General features: G+C 41.2%; 1 protein-coding gene across 1 annotated transcript in view; it reads right to left on the bottom strand.

Annotated features, from left to right (window-relative positions):
* Positions 1–22,320, bottom strand: part of arhgap42a (Rho GTPase activating protein 42a) — a 252,691-nt gene that overhangs the window by 58,096 nt on the left and 172,275 nt on the right. The window contains exons 5-6 of the mRNA XM_055637337.1: positions 10,485–10,586; positions 7,272–7,382 (exon numbers count right to left, since the gene is read on the bottom strand). Of these exons, the coding sequence (XP_055493312.1) occupies positions 7,272–7,382; positions 10,485–10,586 (213 nt within the window). The remainder of the gene's footprint in view (positions 1–7,271; positions 7,383–10,484; positions 10,587–22,320) is intronic.

Genomic DNA, 22,320 nt, shown 5'->3' with positions numbered 1-22,320 from the left:
CTACCTCAGTAATCTGCGCGGTAGCTAACTAAAAGGTGGCACAGTGTAGAGTGGCACAGCTGGCAGACCTGCAGCCCCACAGCGTTGGAGATCTGGGTTCAACCCTGGGTTCAACCGGTGCTGGCTGTGGGAAGTTTGCATGTTCTTCTTGTGACTGCGTGGGTTTCCCCCAGGTTCCCCTGTTTTCCTCCCACATCCCAAGGATGTGCAGTTTTGTAGGTTAATTCGTTTTTGTAAATTGTCCCTCAGGTGTAGGATAGAACTAGTGCATGGCTGATCATTGGTCAACGTGGACCTGGTGTGCCGTAGGTTCTGTATGTAGGTCAAACCTTGTGTGGGTTTATTGGTCAATTGGCTTCTGTAAATTGCTCTAATGCGGGAGCGCCTGAGAAAGTGGGACAACTAAGAACTGGTGTGAACGGGTGAGTGATGTTCAGCATAAACTCGGTGGGATGAATCTCTAGATTAAAGTGAATTATGTATTCAAGTCCTGAAGTGGATGTGAATCTATAACTTTTTTAGTTTGACAAATAAGTTCAATAGAAGTGCATTCAATGAAAGTTGAATAGAGTTTTGCTTTAGAAAAATCCTCAGCGTCTTCATGGGTTGATGGTAACCCTGTAATTTCAGAATCCCTTGAGATGGAAAATAACAATTATGGAGAGTTGTCTGAGCTCCACAAATAAGGTCATCCGATAATTAAATGAACTACAGCTATAAGCATTTTCCTGGAAAAAATATCCAGTTGTCATTTAAGAATACATCTGGTTATTCAGAAACACCACTCAAAGCAAATACATGCCAAATCAAAGTGCTATAATACCACTGGAGGGCAGTATAGACAACCTTTCTACAACCAAAATCCAATAAAATAATCGCCTTAGTTCTTTAAATGTTCAGTGCATTATCAATTAATTTCAGTTTACAAATCCCACCACTTACAAACTAGTCTAAAACAATCAAGACCAAGCTGACACGTGTAGGAAGGAATCGCAGATGCTGGTTTAAACCAAAGATAGACACAGAAAGCTGGAGTAACTCAGCAGGACAGACAGAAGAAGGATCTTGACGCGAAACATCATCTATTCCTTTTTTCCAGAGGTGCTGTCTGACCCACTGAGTTACTCCAGCTTTTTGTGTCTATTCAAACAGACACATGGTCTGTGATTAGCGGTTCTCAGCATCCAGCCACTCACAGGCCTGGGTTTAACCAATGCTGCTGAAGATTGGAGGGAGCCGGATGTGGTGTCAGTGCATCTACCACTCTGCTCTAGTGATCAACTCCAGCTGATTATTTTGTATCCAGCGGCATTATCATGGGGAATTCAAATCTGGAATCCACTGCCCATCATTTCTGCCTAGGAACAAAAGTTCAGCTGGGTATTCCATTTTATTATCTATCTAATCATTGTTTCAATGAACTGAATTTAAAATACATACTTTCAAATGGTTCCATAGTCTGTAAATGTGCCTCTATAATGGGAGAAATGTTGTGACTTTTACAACCCCTCACACAGTTACAAACACTCACATGAGGTATTTTTCCACAGCTGCCAAAGCCTGTCAGGACTTTGTGGAGAAGGGATCTTGGTGATATGGCAACAAAGGCCTTTCTGCCCTAATCTGTGTCTGCAGTCCCAGCACAGTTGAACACTTGCATCCAGACCAAGTAGAGGAGCTAAACTACGCAGCAAGCTGAATCATAACTTGTATTTTAAAAATCTGGAGCTTAAACTGGTGAAATAGTTCAGGAATAAAAAGTTATTACATTAAATCTGCAAATCTTCCATGGCATAGTTCACTGTCAATTGAGGAATATTCTGTTTCTTTGGGGTTAGGAAGAAACAAAATTACCACATATACTCTCAATCCTCCTCTGGCATTCAAATAAATCCCCGTGGGTTTAAATTCCTGGCATAAACCTTAATACCTCCATCCCTTCAGTCCTGAAAGCCCCAATTGCTGTTACGTTAACAAACCCAGGAAAAAAAAACATGCTTTACTACCTTTTTGTGACATTAAATAAACATTGGAGGTCAACATAAACCTCATTAGTGGAAATCAAATAAAATAAATCAAAACAAATAAAGACGTGTGAGAATTGGAAGGGGAATTACAATGGTTAACAACCAAAAGCTCCAGTAAGGCGTGGCAGAGAGCACAAGTGTTCAGCACAATAGTTGCCTAGTCTACGCTTGGTCTCATCAATATAAAGCAGCAACAGTTGGGATGACTAAAGTAAACCAACAGACAAACTAAAAGAGGAAAAAGTTAAAAGTACCTACAATAAACAATCACTGCAAATGGAAATTAAAAATATTTTAGCGACTATATTCAAAAATCTCTGAGGCTTGCAACCAACTAAACCTTCAAGTGAATTCGATGCTTCTTCACATCTGTAGAAATGTTGGAAATGTGTGTCCAATGACACTGCATGACACTTTAATTAGACCAAAATGAAAACAATACGTTGAATTACATGTTTTAAATATGAACAGGAAATTTCAAAAATCTGCTAAGTAAAGATTTTTTTTTCAAAAGCCTATCTTACATTGGAAAAGTAATTACCAGAGAAGAGAACACAATAAATCAACTGTAACATCAAGAATATCTTCTGTGCTTAATCAGGAACCTAACAGACTGGACCACCACTTAAAAATACTCAATGGTAGAAAAGTTTAAAAAGAACGAGGAAGATAACTAAATTGATGGGATGCACTCTTATAGAACATAAAAGAGTAGAACACAAGAACAGGCTCACAATATCTGTGCTGAACATGATGCCAGGACCAACTCTTGTTTGCCTGCACATAATCCATATCCCTCCATTCCTTATATATCAGTATGCCCATTTAAAGCTTCTTAAATAAATGTCACTATCATATCTGGGGGTAAGGAGGCAGCGACCCAAAGGTGAGATGCCAGAGTTCCCCCCTCCACCACCGGTGTCGCCGATGCACTCCACCTTAGAAGCAACATCAGGTGAGAGGGGAGCGAGCCCCATGGTGACCGAGGGGGCAGACTGAAACACAAAGTGCTGGAATAACTAAGCTGACTGAATCAGTCTGAGGAAGTCCCGATGTCAACTATCTGTGTTCTCCAGAGATCCTGACCCGCTGAATTACTCCAGCACTTTGTGACTATTCAGTGGGTGAAGAAGGGCTCGCTGGCGCACCTTGCGAGTCAGGAGTGATGTTGGAAACCGGGGCTGTAAACGGCAGGAGAAACGGTGAGACCTGGCGGTGGTCTGGGCAGGTCTGTCCACTATATCTGACATCTGTTATGTATAAGGGTGTCCTTAAAACAAGGGTTTACTGTATTGTCATTGCAAAACTGTTAGGAGAGAAGATTGAGACCATTCTTTCACGGCGGGAAAGACACTTGCCACTCGCAATGCCATCTGTGGCTGCTCATGGAATTTCAACTGAGCTCTTGTAATTTTGTCCAGATTATAGGGGTTGACAGACCATCAGTTACTGGAAAAACAGTGTTCACAAACAGCAGAGGTTCCAACATAAATCGCTGTGGAACTCCACTGTTTACAGTCCTTCCAACACAACCCTCTGCCTATCAGTAAGCCTGTTCTAAATCCATATGACTAAGTCACTGTTAACCCCATGCATTTTAATCTTCGGGATCAGTTTACGATGGAGGATTTTGCCTTTCTTCAATAAACTCTTTCTTCACTGTATGATCAGTTCATCCAGCAGACTGCAACAGCAATCCAGCAATTCATGCAGAAGAACTTAACCAACAAACTGGAATATGTTCTTCAAGTTGCAAGCTGTTTTCTAGAGTTATGGCGGCGCTCGGTACGGCAGCGGCTACTCCAGCTCCCGATAGCGATGTGCGTTTTATGTTTAATTTGTTGTCTGTACCGTCACAGTCTTGTGCGAGAGTAGTCTATAACAGAACTACACTAATTGGATTAAGAAACTTCGACTTTTCCGAAAACCTTTCTGGAGTTACACTGGCTTTGGAACCCGAGGCACTCTGCGAGCTAGGCATCCTACACCGGCAAGACCCAGGGGCCTGCAAGGCAGCGGACTCTCCTCCCATCATAGGTCAACACTGGAGGCGACACTGGAGGCGGTGCACGTGGCGTGTGAGACCTAGCTTGCAGCGCAAGCGGTGTGCTAGACCTAGCAAGCGGGGCAGCCGAGCGGGTATCAGCACCAGGCTAAAAGTTAACCCCTACAGACCTGCACTTCCTTCTATTCTGCTATCCAACATTCGTTCGCTGGAAAACAAAATGGACTACCTTAGACTGGATTTAACTACACAAAGAAAGGTCAGAGACTTCAACGCCATCATCCTCATAGAGACGTGGCTCAACAACTCCGTTTCGGACAACGCCATTCAGCTGGACGGACTAACAACATTCCGGGCGGACAGGAGTCATGCTCTCAGCGGTAAATCTCGGGGGGGTGGTATATGCATTTTCATCAATAACAACTGGTGTACAAACGCCGAAACTGTGTCAAGCCACTGTTCTGAGGATATAGAATTTCTGACAATTAAATGCCGACCATTCTACATGCCAAGGGAATTCACAGCCATCAACATCACAGCTGTGTACATTCCACCCAGTGCGAACACAAAGGACGCACTGTCTACATTGTATCAGTCTATCAGCTCAATGCAGAACTCTAACCTATTTAGACCTGTTGTGCCAAACATATTTCGAACCACATCATCAAGTTTGCAGATGACACAACAGTGGTGGGTCTCATCAGCCACGATGACGACTCAGCCTACAGAGAGGAGGTACAACAACTCATCAACTGGTGTGACATCAATAACCTTCAACTCAATGTCAATAAAACAAAAAAAATAACTGTGGACTTCAGGAAGAAACAGACAGCACACACCCCACTCACCATCAATGGCAGTGCAGTGGAGTCTGTGAAAAGCACCAAGTTCCTGGGAGTACACATCACAGATGATCAGACATGGTCCACCAACACCATCTCCCTAGTCAAGAAAGCACGGCAACGCCTCCACTTCCTTCGACGGATGAGGAGAGCCGACCTCCCCCCTTCTGCCCTCACCACTTTACAGGGGTGCCATTGAGAGCATTCTTACCAGCAGTCTCTCAGTCTGGTATGGCAGTTGCTCTGCTGCTGACCAGAAGGCCCTACAGAGAGTGGTGAGGACAGCGGAGAAGATCACCAGATCACCCCAACCAGCAATCCAGGACTTATACCCATCTCGCTGTCGCAAGAGAGAAACCCATATCACCCACCCAGCACACAAACTGTTCACCCTCCTACCATCCGGCAAGCGCTACCGCAGTATGCGGAGCAAGACCACCCGATTCAAAAACAGCTTTTTCTCTCAGGCCATCAGACTACTCAACACACTCAAGAAAATTCCATGAACATTACACAAACAAAGACCAACTGACTGTCAAAATAACTTTAACTCAATGTCTGCAGTATGCTATTTGCACTCTTCTATACTGCACCTTTTATTATTGTACCTTAATAACATACCTCAAAATGTTACTACACTCTGGCACACTGTGAATATTTTATATAATGTATATGTCCATTGTCTATCTTTATTGGTATATAGTCTGTCTGTGTTATAAATATTACTTGCACATTTGGAGTATGGGGAAACGCAATTTCAATCCTCTGTGTAACTACTTGTTGCATTATTTGAATTGACAATAAAGTTTACTTTTACTTTTACTTTACTTGCTTTAAACTGCAAAGGAATTCAGTTTAATAAATTCCCATTAGACACCAGAGAAATTGTATTCTAATGTTTCCAATTACTTTGGGTGAACGGAAGAAGAAAAATCTATAAATTACACATGCATTTCCAAATATGCATCACATTTATAACCATGTGATTTATTCAAGACTTTCAGATAGAACCACCTATACAGACTAACGATCTGTTCCCCTTTCCACTTATTCTTTAAGCAGATATTTAGTTTCAACTAAATAACATGATTGAAGATGACGCCTGCATTTTCATACTTGCAGATGGGCATTGGGGAAAGTTTTGTTTTGTATCATAGAATGCACCTTAGCCCTAAGCATAAGCCTAGAAATTCTTTGGCCCTGAAAGGGCACATTAAACAGCCACCACTGCCCTACAAAACACCATGCCCAAAAGAAACAAGCCTTGGAGTTGGATTGAGCAACTGGATTATGGCACAAACACAAAAAACAGGACCATGTGGCCTAAGTAACGGCTGAAGGGTGAGGTGTAAAGGGAAGAGAGTGGAGAGTGGTGTATTAAAGACCACAAAGGTTAGTGCAGGGCATCTCAGGGTAATTATTGTTTCAATAACCTTGATTTGTTGTTTCTTCAATGGTTGATCCAGATTTTATGACTTAAATCACAAATTTCACCCGGAGCTGTTGCCCTTTATCTACATAAGTGAGCAAAAGTTTGAGAATCTTGTGTGAAGACAGAATTCCTGAAATTATCAACAATTCTGGGACAACTGTGCCCTCCCATATAACTTCATTGGAACCTTGCAAACATTTAGCAGCACATAAACTAGAAAACTTGCCAAATATAACTGGCTCCAGTGGGTCCATTGATTTCAAAGGAACGATACGGCAGTGGGCAAAAGCACAAGCAATTCATTTTTTAAGTCCATTTAATTTGATTTACATATTTTGGGGGGTAGAGTCCATCAACATCGGTCAGAAAGGCAATGAATTGCAGTGGATCTCACTCATCAGCTGGCTTCCAACCAGGAGATAATGCTGATTTTATTCCAAGAAAATCTGGGCCAATTCAACATGACTTTGATGCATTTATAAACTCTTCAGATACAGGCAGCAAACTAGGCTTTAAAGGTAAAATTTCCACGTTTTTGTTCCTGGATAAGGGTTCACCCAAATTCAACCAGAGATGGAAAACAGTTAACTTTGCACTCAATTGAACTTAAAGAAACCATCGAAATAAAATAATTGGATAAATCAAGTTGACATTGACAAGTTAAGCAAGGATTCATACTTGTCCACCATTTTTTACAAGAAAATTATCAATAAACATGTTATATTTTTAAAATGTTAATACTGTTGTATTTTATCGGAATTGAATATAATTAAAGAAATTCAAGGCCCTTTTATTCTTTTAAAAGCAATTTAAATAGTTGAATTGCAAATATTTAAAATTCCGTAGCCAAAGATGTACCCAACAGGCAACAGCAGAAAAAGAGAAAGGCTGGAATATCGTTCGACTGAAACCCCCAATGTTGAGAGGTTCTCTCAAGGTTAGGAAATTATGGAGCATTAACTTACAGGTTCAACAAATTCAAACTTCTTTTTCTCCTGGACTTCTTGAACTTTGAACACATATTCCAACGAAGCTTCATAAAAATTCTGCCGTTCCTTGTCAATTTGTGCGTCGGCCTACAAAAAGAAAGAAGTTGTACTTTGTTCTTATACCACTTTGATTTAACTTAAAAGCTCATCATAGGAAAGAAGCATTCACGGAATCATTATCTCAAGGAGGTCATGCATTTTAGATGAATGCATTCTAATTCACGCCATCTTAAATCAATCATCAATCTCATTTCCCTGCTCATTAATCATTGGCCTTCAAGAATTTTTTCTTTGGGTGCCTGTCATCTTAAAAATTCTGATTGTTTCCACCTCTATTCAAGTAGTAATGGTCAGATCATAACTACAGTGGCTTGCAAAAGTATTCATGCCCCTTGAACCTTTCCACATTTTGTCACGTTACAACCACAAACGTAAATGTATTTTATTGGGATTTTATGTGATAGACCAACACAAAGTGGCGCATAATTGTGAAGTGGAAGGAAAATGATACATGGTTTTCAAATTTTTTTATTAATAAAAAACTGAAACGTGTGGCATGCAAAAGTATTCAGCCCCCCTGAGTCAATACTTTGTAGAACCACCTTTCGCTGCAATTACAGCTGCAAGTCTTTTGGGGTATGTCTCTACTAGCTTTGCACATCTAGAGACTGAAATGTTTGCCCATTCTTCTTTGCAAAATAGCTCAAGCTCAGTCAGATTGGATGGAGAGCGTCTGTGCACAGTAATTTTTAAGTCTTGCCAGAGATTCTCAATTGGATTTAGGTCTGGACTTTGACTGGGCCATTCTAACACATGAATATGCTTTGATCTAAACCATTCCATTGTAGCTCTGGTTGTATGTTTAGGGTCATTGTCCTGCTGGAAAGTGAACCTCCGCCCCAGTCTCAAATCTTTTGCAGACTCTAACAGGTTTTCTTCCAAGATTGCCCTGTATTTGGCTCCATCCATCTTCCCATCAACTCTGACCAGCTTCCCTGTCCCTGCTGAAGAAAAGCATCCCACAGCATGATGCTGCCACCACCATGTTTCACAGTGGGGATGGTGTGTTCAGGGTGATGTGCAGTGTTAGTTTTCCGCCACACATAGCGTTTTGCATTTAGGCCAAAAGCTTCAATTTTGATCCCTTCTGACCAGAGCACCTTCCTCCACATGTTTGCTGTGTCCCCCACATGGCTTGTGGCAAACTGCAAACGGGACTTCTTATGGCTTTTTTTTCAACAATGGCTTTCTTCTTGCCACTCTTCCATAAAGGCCTGATTTGTGGTGTGCACAACTAATAGTTGTCCTGTGGACAGATTCTCCCACCTGAGCTGTAGGTGTCTGCAGCTCCTCCAGAGTTACCATGGGACTCTTGGCTGCTTCTCTGATCAATGCTCTCCTTGCCCGGCCTGTCAGTTTAGGTGGATGGCCATGTCTTGGTAGGTTTGCAGTTGTGCCATACTCTTTCAATTTTCAGATGATGGATTGAACAGTGCTCCGTGAGATGTTCAAAGCTTGGGATATGTTTTTATAACCTAACCCTGCTTTAAACTTCTCCACAACTTTATCCCTGACCTGTCTGGTGTGTTCCTGGGGCTTCATGATGCTGTTTGTTCACTAATGTTCTCTAACAAACCTCTGAGGCATTCACAGAACAGCTGTATTTATACTGAGATTAGATTACACACGTGGACTCTATTTACTAATTAGGTGACTTCTGAAAGCAATTGGTTGCACTGGATTTTATTTCGGGGTATCAGAGTAAAGGGGGCTGAATACTTTTGCACGCCACACTTTTCAGTTTTTTATTTGTAAAAAAATTTGAAAACCATGTATCATTTTCCTTCCGCTTCACAATTATGCACCACTTTGTGTTAGTCTATCACATTAAAATACATTTACGTTTGTGGTTGTAACGTGCCAAAATGTGGAAATGTTCAAGGGGTATGAATACTTTTGCAAGCCACTGTACTTATATAAAAATGTTTTTATGCAAGTAGTTATGATCTGAAAGTTACTACTTGAATAGTATTTCCCTTGTGTCTTTTGCCAAATACTTTTAATTTGTCCTCAATAGTCTTGAACCTTCAGTTACTGGAAACACCATCCTGGTATTTGCCTCAGCTAATCCAATTATGGCCCGGTGCCTCTTGCTAGCTTCTTATCACCAAGCAGCCCCTCAAGTCTTACCTTTCAGCTGGAATATCTAATTTCTGGAAATCAAGTTAAAAAATGTAATTATTTTCTCAACTCCTCCGAACAATTAAAGTGAGGTGATTTTAATCGGACTCCATTGGAGGGCTTATATGAGCTCAGCATTCCTTGTCTTGGCAATCTTTCCCTTAAGCTTCAATAACCACTCCTGCTACTTTGAGACATGTAGACATGTAGACATGTACAAGGAAATCCACAAAAAAACTACACACAGCTAAAATCTAAAATAAAAGCTCAAGCTAATTGCTCAAGGCACATCTATGGGAAGAGAAACACAGTTAACTTGCGTAGGAAGGAACTGCAGATGCTGGTTTAAATCAAAGGTAGACCCAAAATGCTGGAGTAATTCAGTGAGACAGACAGCGTCTCTGAAGAGAAGGTATAGGTGACGTTTCGAGTCGAAATCAGTCTCAAGAAGGGTCTCGACACGAAACATCACCCATTCCTTCTCTCCAGAGATGCTGCTTGCCCTGCTGAGTTACTCCAGCATTTTGTGTCTATCTCCAACATAGTTAACTTGTTGAGTCAAAGATGCCAAGCTCAACCCGTCAGCTTTTCTTTTCCTTTGTTCCCCTCTGGAAGTGAAGAACATTTCTAACCTGTCCTCCTCTTTGCTGGGCATGTTGCACTCTCACTTTCTTTTATTTACCTTCTCACACTCTAATTGTTCCCATTCAATCACTGAGCAGATAACTTTGTTTCCTGTTGATGCCCATGACCGCCCCAGTTTCACCCTATCAGAGACACCTTCCTTCCCCCACCTTCAGAATGAAGCTTTCTTCAATGTCTGTATATATCAGAGGGTGAATTCCTGCTCTTAGAGCAAGAGAGAATTGTTCAATTAACATTGGGATAATCAGAAGCTCCCTCACGCCCGGCAATTAAGAATGTTGGAGAAATTTACATTTTTCCAATAAATACTTGTACTTCAAGCTCCACAAAAAATACTCCCTGTAAAGACAATGGTTTTCTTACCTCTTGTAAATGTGCTTCTTTTTTCCTTGATGATAAATTCAAATGTTTCTCCAATATAGAGTAGTATTTCTCACTTTCTTTGTCAAACTTCTTCTTTCCATCCTAAAAAAAATATATACATTTTGAGCAAATACTCAAGTTACCTCTGAAATAATTTGTCATGGACATTTAGAATAGAATAGTTTCTTTATTGTCATTGTAACATGAACCATGTACAACGAAATTTAAAAATGTCAGCCAGTCAGTGCACCATTCAAACATTTCTAAAAGCTAACGATACATACAAGGTAAAATATTAAAAGATAAACAACTAAAATAAATATCACGAAAATAGCACGCATAAACACCCAACCCTCCATCCTTCTGTCGATTTCACAGTGTACCACAGTCCCTTAGTATGTCTCGCCCCTGCGTTCCTTGGCGGCTACATCGGCTACATTGATTGGTGTATTGCTTTTAGTCCGTTCACGTAATTTTGGTATTTGGCTGGAGAAAGTCAATTCTAATTTCTGAGTAGAATAGGAAAAAAAAATGACAGTAATGACAAGCTTTTCCCTTTGAGAATAGGGAAGATTCAAACAAGAGGACATGACTTCAGAATTAAGGGACAGAAGTTTAGGGGTAATATGAGGGCCAACTTCTTTACTCAGAGAGTGGTAGCGGTGTGGAATGAGCTTCCAGTGGAAGTGGTGGAGGCAGGTTCATTGGTATCATTTAAGAAATAAATTGGATAGGCATATGGATGAGAAGGGAATGGAGGGTTATGGTATGAGTGCAGGCAGGTGGGACTAAGGGGAAAAAAAGTTGTTCGGCACGGACTTGTAGGGCCAAGATGGCCTGTTTCTGTGCTGTAATTGTTATATGTGGAAAGTATATTGTTCGTTTGACAATAATATGATTGATCAATAATAATGGAATATTTACCCAAATTGGATAATACTAGCTCACTGAAAGCTATTTATTCTTTGAATATGTACTGTAGATCCATAAAGCGATGCTGAATAATGTTTGCAATTAAAAATCCGTTTTAACTTCATTAACTGAGCAACACTTTAAACTTTGTCTCTTAAATCAAGCACTCATTCACATATTAGTTACCAATATGAAATAAAAGCTAAAATAATAAAAAAAATAAAAATTAGTTCCATAAAATAACATTTTATTGCCAACATAAGATTTTCTTCAACATTTTGACATTTAATAATTTGGCTCAACGACAATAATTCTTTACATATGGATTATATTATAAATGAAACCAAAACTTGATATTAAAAAGTAATTACTCTTCACCCTACAGCTGCTTGGGATTTTCATGTTTTAATCGCACCAAATCCACCGATAAAATCAAATTAGAATAGACTCAAAAGAATTCATCTATCTGGAAATTTTATGGCTTCAATCAAAATAAGGGGGAAACAGAGGCAGATAACTAAATAGATGGGATGTACTCTTATAGAACACAAAACACAAATCTCCCTCTACCCTAACATCAGTCTGAAGAAGGGTATCGACCCAAAACGTCACCCTTCTCTCCAGAGTTGCTGCCTGTCCCGTTGCGTTACTCCAGCATTTTGTGTCTATCCCTGCCTATGCAAGAGTCTCATGAATGTCACTACGGTATCTGCCTTAAACACCACACCCCAGCAGCGTATTCTAGGCTCTCACCACTCTGTACAAACAAAAAGCTGCCACGCATGTTTCCTTTACATTTACCCTTCTCTCCTTAAAGTTATGCCTTCTACTATTTGATATTTCCATTCTGTGAAAAAGATTTGAACATCTATCTATCGCTTTCATAATTTGGCGTACTTCTATCAGGTGTTCCCACAATCTCCAGCATTCAACAGTAAACAATCCAAGTCTGTCCAAACACCACCTGTAGTGAATATCTCCTAATTCAGGCATCATTCTGGTAAAACTCATCTGCATCTTGTCCACAGCCTCCACATATCTTCCTTCTCAACCCCATTCTCCTGCCTTCCCCCCCCATAACCCTCAACACCTGTACTAATCAAGAATCTATTAACCTCTGCCTTAAAAAAATAGCCATTGACTTGGCCTCCATAGTCTTCTGTGTCAATGCATTCCACAGATTCACCACCCTCTCAACCACTGAAATCAGGCGAACAGACCCATAGTTTCCACTCTTCTGCTTGGCTCCCTTCTTGAACAGCAGATCCAAACTGATTCAAGAATAGTCAAAAATTTTGGCAGAAGTCAGCTAAACGCAACAGCACAGAGTCTTGGAGATATAAGCATGGAAATAAGCCCTTCAGTATACTGAGTCCTCATCGATCACCAATGACTCATTTAAAGTAATCCTACATTAATCCTATTCTTATTCTCTCTACATTCTCAAACTCCCTCCAGATTCTACCACTAACCAATATGACATGGTCAATTTACAGTGGCCAAATAGCCTACACATTTTTGGGATGTGGGAAGAAACCACAGCACCAACATCAAATCTCTGAGGTCGCAGGGAGAACATGCAAAGTTCACACAGACGGACGGCAAGCTCGGTCAGGATTGACACTGGTCTCTAGTACCTATTGTTCTTGACGTGACACAGCTAAATCTGGAAACAAATGCTTAAGCGAGATATGTGTAGGAAGGAACTGCAGATGCTGGTTTAAAACAAAGATCGACACAAAATGCTGGAGTAACTCAGTGGGAGAGGCAGCATCTCTGGAGAGAAGGAATGGGTGACGTTTCGGGTCAAGACCCTTCTTCAGATAAGAGTCTCGACCCGAAACGTCACCCATTCCTTCTCTTGAGAGATGCTGCCTGTCCCGCTGAGTTACTTCAGCTTTTTGTGTTTATCTTAAGCGAGATATGGTCCTCAGGACCAAAGAAACCAAAATGAAACCCAAACCATAGTTAATAACTTGGGTGGAAGAAAACCAAGGGCAAAGAAACAATTTTTCTCCAGAAACACACCATTGAATGTGGTTGTATGAACTGTTACAATGTGATGTCATTTACGTATGAATAATGGCATAGCAAGATATCTCTTAACCATAGTTTGATTTTCACATCTAATCACACCTGACCTTGTCGGGAGACTTTGGGGTATTTGCACTTAAACGTTAACATATTTGAAGACAGTCATAGGACTGAAGAATTCCTTGCCCTGGCTTTTTCAGCAATCTTGCAAAGGAACAAAGTGACACTAAGCAGATTGCCAGCGATAATACTAAAACGTCTGACACAAAGCTTGAATGCTTAGATCGTGTAATGACCATCCCAGCAACATTCCACCACTGTGGAATTTATGGATTGCGGACTGCAAGGCAGTGAGGTAACGAGGTGGGATAGAGGATGGCAGAGAAGGAAAATAGTAGGGGTCATTGGGAGGGCAAGGGGGACAAGACCCTATAGGGGACAACATTTGAATATTAGCTGGGGAGGAAATTAGACAGCTGTTCTTGCAAGCAACCTGGAGTAGTAGCTGTTACCAGAAACAATTGAATGATAGGCATGCATGATTGTTTCAGTCTGTAAGTATATCCCATACATTAAAAACCCTTAAAAATCAAGAAGTACATTAGTAAGCTAGCCAATAATATAAAAGAGGATAGCAAGAGCTTCTTAAGTTATATAAAGAGTAAGAAAGAGGCAAGAGTGGAAGTTAGGCCGCTGAAGAATGATGCAGGAGATGTGATAATGGGGAATAAAGAAATGGCAGGAGTTGAATAACTTTTTTGCATCAGTCTTCACAGTGGAAGACAGCAGCAACGTGCCTGAAATTCAAGAGAGTCAGGAGTTGGAAGTTAGTGGAGTGACTATTACTAGGAAGAAGGTGCTTACGAAGCTGAAAGGGCTAAAGGTGGATAAGTCACCTGGACCAGATGGACTGCGCCTCAGTGTTGTGAAAGAGGTGGCTTTAGATATTGCGAGGCATTGAGTGATATTTCAAGAATCACTAGGGCCAGGCGAAGTCCCAAATGATTGGAAAATTGCCAATATTATCCAGCTGCACAAAAAGGGAGCAAAACAGAATAGTGGGAACTATAGGCCAGTTGGTCTGATTGGTGGTTGGTAAGATTTTAGAGTGCATTATAAAGGATGAGGTTACGGAGTACTTAGAAGTTCAGGATAAAATAGGCCAGTCAGCATGACTTTGTGAAGAGGAGATCTTGCTTGACAAATTTGCTGGATTCTAGAAAGATGAGGGGGGACCTCATTGAGACATACACAATAGTGAAAGGCTTGAATAGAGTGGATGTGGAGAAGATGTTTCCACTAGTGGGAGAGTCTAGGGCCAGAGGCCATAGCCTCAGAAATAAAGGACGTTCTTTTAGGAAGGAGATGAGGAGAAATTTCTTTAGTCAGGGGGTGGTAAATATGTTGAATTATTTGCCACAGAAGGCCCGAATGGATATTTTTAAGGCAGATAGATTCGTGATTAGTACAGGTGTCAGAGGTTATTGGGAGAAGAGAGGAGAATGGGGTTAGGAGGGAGAGATAGATCAGCCATGATTGAATGGCAGAATAGACTTATGGGCCGAATGGCCTAAATCTACTCCTATCACTTATGACATCCTAAGTACCTAATGTTGATCTCTTCGACAAGTAGCACATTAAAATGCTATAATAGTAATAGCATTACTGGACCCTTCTATTTCCTTCAGATAAATATCAAACATGTCATCTTTGTGCCCTTTCACTATTTTAATTAACAGCTCCGAACATTTTCAACACTGAAATACGAAGTGTAAACTTAATTATTTTATGTTTTAATTCCACCCCGAATTTTGTTTTAATTGATGTTGGTTTATTAATGTCACCTTTTTCCAAGACACAGTGAAAGTGCGAGAGAACAGAAGGAATTTCATTGAAACGATGCAAAGTTTCATGATAACAATTACTTAAAAAACTGACAGCGAGAAAGAAATGAGAAAAAAAAACAGATTGCAACAAATTACAAAAGTAAAACGAATGCTCATTTGAAATTGCTAAATGAATGATCAATTTACCAAGGCTGCAACATGCTGATAAAAGGACAAGCTGGTCCTCTAGATTTGAGAACTTTTTGGAACAGCGTGCAAGACCAAAGGCAGGGAGGTCAGAGGGGGAGTGGAATAGAGAATTAAGGGCCTGTCCCACTCGGGTGTCATTTTCGCGTCATCATTTAAGCGCGCATGGTGTGCAGTGTATGTTTTACATTATGTTAGTCCACTCTGGTTGTGGTATGTGTAGTTTTTATATCAGCATAACATGATCAACTCTGGGGAAGAAAGAACCCATTTTAAGGTTATTCTGTCTCTACCATATATAGTGTGATGCTAGCACAGAACAATGTGGGATACTTGAGTACAATGATGCAGTACTTATTCTTACCACTAGAGGTTGTTCGTGAACCATGACAAAACTCATAATTCCACCAGCATTTGAGAAAATACAAAGGCCAATGAATGTATGCTACAATTACACGTCACAGAATGTTCACAATGTATAGAATCAATGACTATGATTTTCTGTTGTTTTATAGCAATTCAAAAATGTGTTAAATCTCAAAATTTAGCATTAAAGACTGCAGTCAAATATTGCCAACGATTTACCTGATTTATCGTATTCAGATTCAGATTATTTAATGACCACACAGTCAAGCTGGTGGAATTCATATTCAGTACAGGATGTTACACAATAGGCTGATTCCCGTCAAACATAACATAAAACACAAACAACATACAGTATACAGTACATGCACGAGGTGGCTTTGTGATATTATCATAGAGTGTTCAGAGTTCGAATTGCATGTGGATAGAAACTGTTTTTAACTCGTGATATTTTGGCAGGCAGTGAGCTGTAGCGCCTCCCTGAGGGCAGCAGGTGGAAGATGTGGTGAGCTGGGTGGGAGGGATCAGAAATGATTTTCTTCACCCTTGACACGGGCCGTTTGAGATTGAGTGATTCTATTGATGGGAGGGGAGTGCTGATGATTTTGGATGCTTTGTTAACAATGCGCTGTAGTTTATTACGGGGGTGAGTGTCTAAACTGCTGTACCAAACTGTTATTGATGAAGTGAGCATGCTTTGGATGATGGATGTGTAAAATCGGCTGTGTCAAATGAATTCCAATGGTGTCACTATGTTTAAGTGAAAAATGTAGGTTGCATTTACATCCATTCATTCTTTGCTTCGCATCTAGTGAACCTCTGTGAATTTGCCATTAAACGGCTTGTCCTTTGGTGAAACTTGCTTACACTTTGGAGCATTCAAGATGGTGGTGGCAGCTGGAGGAAGGTACTGGTGCCAGTGAGTGGAGTAGGGGCTTACCACCCACCCCCATGGAGATGCTCTGACGTTGTTTAAGGTCAGTTTCAGAAGGCGCCCCCGGATACGAAGGATTAGCGGTGGCCGTGTGAGGAGAGAAACAGGACATTCACAGATCAACATGCCCGGATTATTGCATTGGTGGAGTGGGCCACAGGGTGGCCTGCAGCAGCATGAGGCTCGGTTAGATCGGGCAGCACTCCGTGGCCAAGCACAGGAATAGGACACTGCCCAAAGGCCTGGCCTGGAGGACATCGACAACAACGCCTGGCCAGACCAACCCTGCAATGCCAGTGCCCCCGTTAATTCAACGGCAAAGATAAGACTCTGAGCTTGAAGGCTATAAAATGATGCTAAAACATGGCGACTCTTGTGTACTGCCTCAGTGTAATCTACTACTCTTACGCTCTTGTACTTAAACATGATTGTGCCCATGATCTTTACTGAACGTCTGCACGATCGTCAGAGAACCTCACATGGTCCACCAACACCGCTGCGCTGGTCTTGAAGGCACAGCAACGACTGTTCTTCCTCAGGACATTAAAAAAGACTGGTCTGCCCCAACAGCTGCTGACAAACTTCTACCGCTGCACCACAGAGAGCATATTAACGTATGGCATCTCTGTGTGGTATCTCAGCTGCACGGAGGCGGAGAGGAGAGCTCCTCAGCGCGTCGTCCACAGAGCGCAGAAGATTATTCGGCCACCGCTACCAACCTTGGAGGGCATCTACCACACACGGTGCCTCAGGAAGGCCGTCAGCATCCATAAAGACTCCTCACACCCTTGTAACGGACTGTTCGAACTACTTCCCTCCAGCAGACGTTACAAGGCCTTCTACACCCGAACCTACAGACTCAGAAACAGCTTCATTCCCAGAGCTATAGCGGCTCTGAACCGGCCCTGCTGAGTGCCCCCCACCCCACCTGGACTGTCTCCCTCAGATGGTCACGTCGCAGTTTATTTATTTATTTTATTTTTTTGACATCGGATGGAAGCTGCATACCAAATCTCGTTGCACTGTGCATTGACAATAAAATATGTTATTATTATTATTATTATTATTATTATTTCACTGTATTTAGGTACATGTGGCAATAAAGTTCCATTGAACCATACATTGAAACACATTTGATAAGGAGTTTTATTATCAGGAGTCTTGAAATATAACAGTCTGCAACTGTACAAGGAGGTTAAAAACTAGCAACCATTAAGCAGTTCTACTTAATATCCATTCATCATGTATACCAAAGGAAATGTACCACTGAAAACAATTCCAGGTGAACCTTCCATATAAGATCAGACTGCAGCGGGAATGATTTCAACCAGTCTACACAGCAAAGCAATGATGTTTTCCAGTGATTTCTGGCTTAGACTTTTCTTGAATGCCGGAGAGGGTGAGATCAAGGCTAACAATTTCACAATAATAAAAAACAGAAAGAGCTAGATATAGTCAGCGGGCTAAGCAGTGTCTGTGCAGATAAACACTGGATCATCATCAAAATAAAACATTCACCCTGTTCTCACTCCACAGATTTTGCCTGACCTATAAGTGAGATATTGCACACCATTTGCAGTTTGCCTTTTAAATATAGACATGTAATAGGACATATAACATGTGGCATAACTTTCTGCATTAAATTATGCAATTGATTGAAGTACGTTAAAGATGGTTTAAATTATAAAATTAAAAACTGATTATATAATTATTAATATATCTGTGAGACTTAGTTCCCGCCAATGTGTGCAATGGAAACATTAATTAACTTCTGAAATCCAATTAAAAATACCGTGTTACTATCCGTATGCAGAAGTGCTAATTACTACAATGCTCATGACACTGTAAAACATTTATCTCCTCCATTATACTTAACCATTTTAGAACTTCAGCCAAAGGTAGAGCTTATGCAGTGAGACAATTTTATTTGGCCACGATCAGACCACATCTGGAGTACAATGTGCAGTCTTAATTTCACAATTTAAAATAGGTCAGATTTGAGGAATGGGTGCCAAAACAGTGACTAAATTAATTGCAAAACCATGAAGTTGAATCTTCCCAGGGGCATTTTCAGTTCAGAAGATATAAACATGTATCTTTGGAAATTAGCAGAAATAATCGATAGTGTACTGAAGGGAATGAAGATGGAAATAAATTCCTTTGCATTGTGAAAAATTAAAAAATGAGCATGTAGTGACCAAGGCAGAAGAAAATCGGATTGAACAATCTTTAGTTAAGAATAATTTAAGCAGCTGAATGCAGATAACATCTGACAATGAATGCCTAATAAGGTTACCTGTCTTGATTTAAACATCTCTTTGCTGTTCGGGTCCTCGCCTTTCTAAAAGCAATTAACCTGTTCAATGCCAGTTTACACACATTTCCACCTGCACACTTCATGGCAGCATTTACTTCATTTGCTCCCTGACTATAGAAATTCCTGGTTCCACCACATCTCTGCAACATTTCCATATCATGGGTTCTCTTCTATGCTCTTGCTATTTCACAAAAAGCTATTTAGCATTTTGTGAAATCCTGTGTGTAAGACTTACTACAAGTTGTGGAAAAATCTTCAATAGGCAGATTGATATTCCACAATTTCATCCCAAAATGTTCGGATAATTTCATTTAAGAAGATAACTAAAAAGCCAATACGGGGAGAAAAGGTGAGGTATGAAGGTAAGCTAACCAAGAATATAAAGGAGGATAGTAAAAGCTTCTTTAGGTATGTGAAGAGGAAAAAATTAGTTAAGACCAAAGTTGGAGCCTTGAAGACTGAAAAAGGTGAATTTATTATGGGGAACAAGGTTGAACAGGTACTTGGATCCATCGTCACTAAGGAGAACACAAACAATCTCCCTGATGTACTAGTGACCAGAGGATCTGAGGTGACGGAGGAACTGAAGAAAATTCACATTAGATAAGAAATGGTGTTGGGTAGACTAATGGGACTGAAGGCTGATAAATCCCCAGGGCCTGATGGTCTGCATCCCAGGGTACTTAAGGGAGTGGCTCTAGAAACCATAGACTTAATGGTGATCATTTTCCAATGTTCCATAGATTCAGGATCAGTTCCTGTGGATTGGAGGGTAGCTAATGTTATCCCATTTTTCAAGAAAGGCGGGAGAGAGAAAACGGGGAATTACAGACCAGTTAGCCTGACATCGGTGGTGGGGAAGATGCTGGAGTCAATTATAAAAGACGAAATAGCGGCACATTTGGATAGCAGTAGCAGGATTGGTCCGAGTCAGCATGGATTTACGAAGGGGAAATCATGCTTGACTAATCTTCTGGAATATTTTGAGGATGTAACTAGGAAAATGGACAAGGGAGAGTCAGTGGATGTAGTGTACCTGGACTTTCAGAAAGCATTTGATAATGTCCCACATAGGAGATTAGTGGGCAAAATTAGAGCACATGGTATTGGGGGTAGAGTGCTAACATGAACAGAAAATTGGTTGGCAGACAGGAAACAAAGATACAATACAATACAATCAGTTTTATTCATCACATTGCATATAAAGTGCAAGTGAAATGAATTTGTCATCAGCGGTACAATGATAAAGAACACACAATAAACAATACACAATAAAAATTTAACACAAACATCCACCACAGCATTCATCACTGTGGTGGAAGGCACAAAATTTGGCCAGTTCTCCTCCATTTCCCCCGTGGTCGGGACCAGAGTCCAGAGTCAGTCCAGGATCGGCTCTTCCCCACCGGAGACCATGGCTTTAGGTTGGTGTAGGCCGCAGGCCGGCAGTCGAAGATTTAAAGTCCCCGCCGCAGCCAGAAGCACCGCAGACCACAGGGCCGACAGACGAAGCTCCCCTCTAGGGGTGATGGTAAGTCCATGCCGGGTCCGTGGTAGGAGTAGGGCGCGGGCCTGCGGTTGGAGCTTCTTCTTCAAAGCAGTAGGGATAAACGGGTCCCTTTCAGAATGGCAGGTAGTGGACTAGTGGGGTACCGCAAGTCTCGGTGCTGGGACCACAGCTATTTACAATATATATTAATGATTTAGATGAAGGGATTAAAAATAACATTAGCAAATTTGCAGATGACACAAATCTGGGTGGCAGTGTGAACTGTGAAGATGCTATGAGGATGCATTTCGGTTGCAGTTTAATGTGAATAAATGTGAGGTTATCCACTTTGGTAGCAAAAACAGAAGGCAGATTATTATCTAAATGGAGTCAAGTTGGGTAAAGGGGAGTACAACGGGATCTGGGGGGGGTACTTGTCCATTTGTTTTCTTCATGGCATGTTGGCCTTCATAACAAGAGGAGTTGAGTATAGGAGCAAAGAGGTCATTCTGCAGTTGTACAGGGCCCTAGTGAGACCACACCTGGAGTATTGTGTGCAGTTTTGGTCTCCAAATTTGAGGAAGGACATTCTTGCAATTGAGGGAGTGCAGCGTAGGTTCACCAGGTTAATTCCCGGGATGGCGGGACTGTCATATGTTGATAGAATGGAGTGACTGGGCTTGTATACTCTGGAATTTAGAAGGTGAGAGGGGATCTTATTGAGAAATATAAGATTATTAAGGGTTTGGACACGCTGGAGGCAGGAAACATGTTCCCAATGTTGGGGGAATCCAGAACCAGGGGCCATAGTTTAAGAATAAGGGATAAGGGGTAAACCATTTAGAACAGAGATGAAGAAAAACATTTTCACACAGAGAGTTGTGAGTCTGTGGAATTCTCTGCCTCAGAGGGTGGTGGAGACTGATTCTCTGGATATTTTCAAGAGAGAGCTAGACAGAGCTCTTAAAGATAGTTGAGTCAAGGGATATGGGAAGAAAGCAGGAACGGGGTACTGATTGTGGATGATCAGCCATGATCACATTGAATGGAGGTGCTGGCTTGAGGGGGCGAATGGTCTACAATAGGCCTGCACCTATTGTCTATTTCTGTCTACTTGAAATCAAGCTTCCACTCGATCATATGCAGAGCACAGACACAAAATGCTGGAGTAACTCAGCGGGACAGGCAACATCTCTAGAGAGAAGGAATGGGTGACATTTCGGGTCAAAACCCTTCAGGTCATATCACATCATAAACAACCATCTATTGTATTTTGCCAATTTTGGTTAATTTGAAAAAGGCAATACATACGCCCCGAAGTGGGAGCTCGATCCCCGGCTGCAGATGGTTCGACTCCCCCGACCGCGAGAGGAAAGGAGGAAAGAAGATACGACTTTATTGCCTTTCATTACAGTGGGGAATGTGGAGGAGTCACTGTGGTGGATGTTTATGTCAAATTTTTATGTAGTTGTGTGTCTTGTTGCTTTTTTGGTATGACTGTATGGCAAACCTAATTCCTTGTATGTTGCAAAACATACTTGGCTAATAAATTACGATGATGATTATGAGTGTGATTTTTTTTTCCAAGATCTTGGCACCTCTGGCAAAGCCTTCCCTGATAGCTCTTGGGAAGGTGCTGAACTAATTTCTTGAACCACGTCAGTCCTCCTGATAAGGGTGCTTTGACAGTGCTGCTGGGCTACCCCTCACAAATACAAAACTTTGAATAAGAGTTTCAAACCAAGAGGCAAAAG

Source organism: Leucoraja erinacea, chromosome 6 (assembly GCF_028641065.1).
Source record: "Leucoraja erinacea ecotype New England chromosome 6, Leri_hhj_1, whole genome shotgun sequence".
Taxonomy (NCBI): Eukaryota; Metazoa; Chordata; class Chondrichthyes; order Rajiformes; family Rajidae; genus Leucoraja; species Leucoraja erinaceus.
The sequence above is the reverse complement of the archived record's forward strand: the minus strand, read 5'-3'. Positions and strand labels throughout refer to the sequence as shown.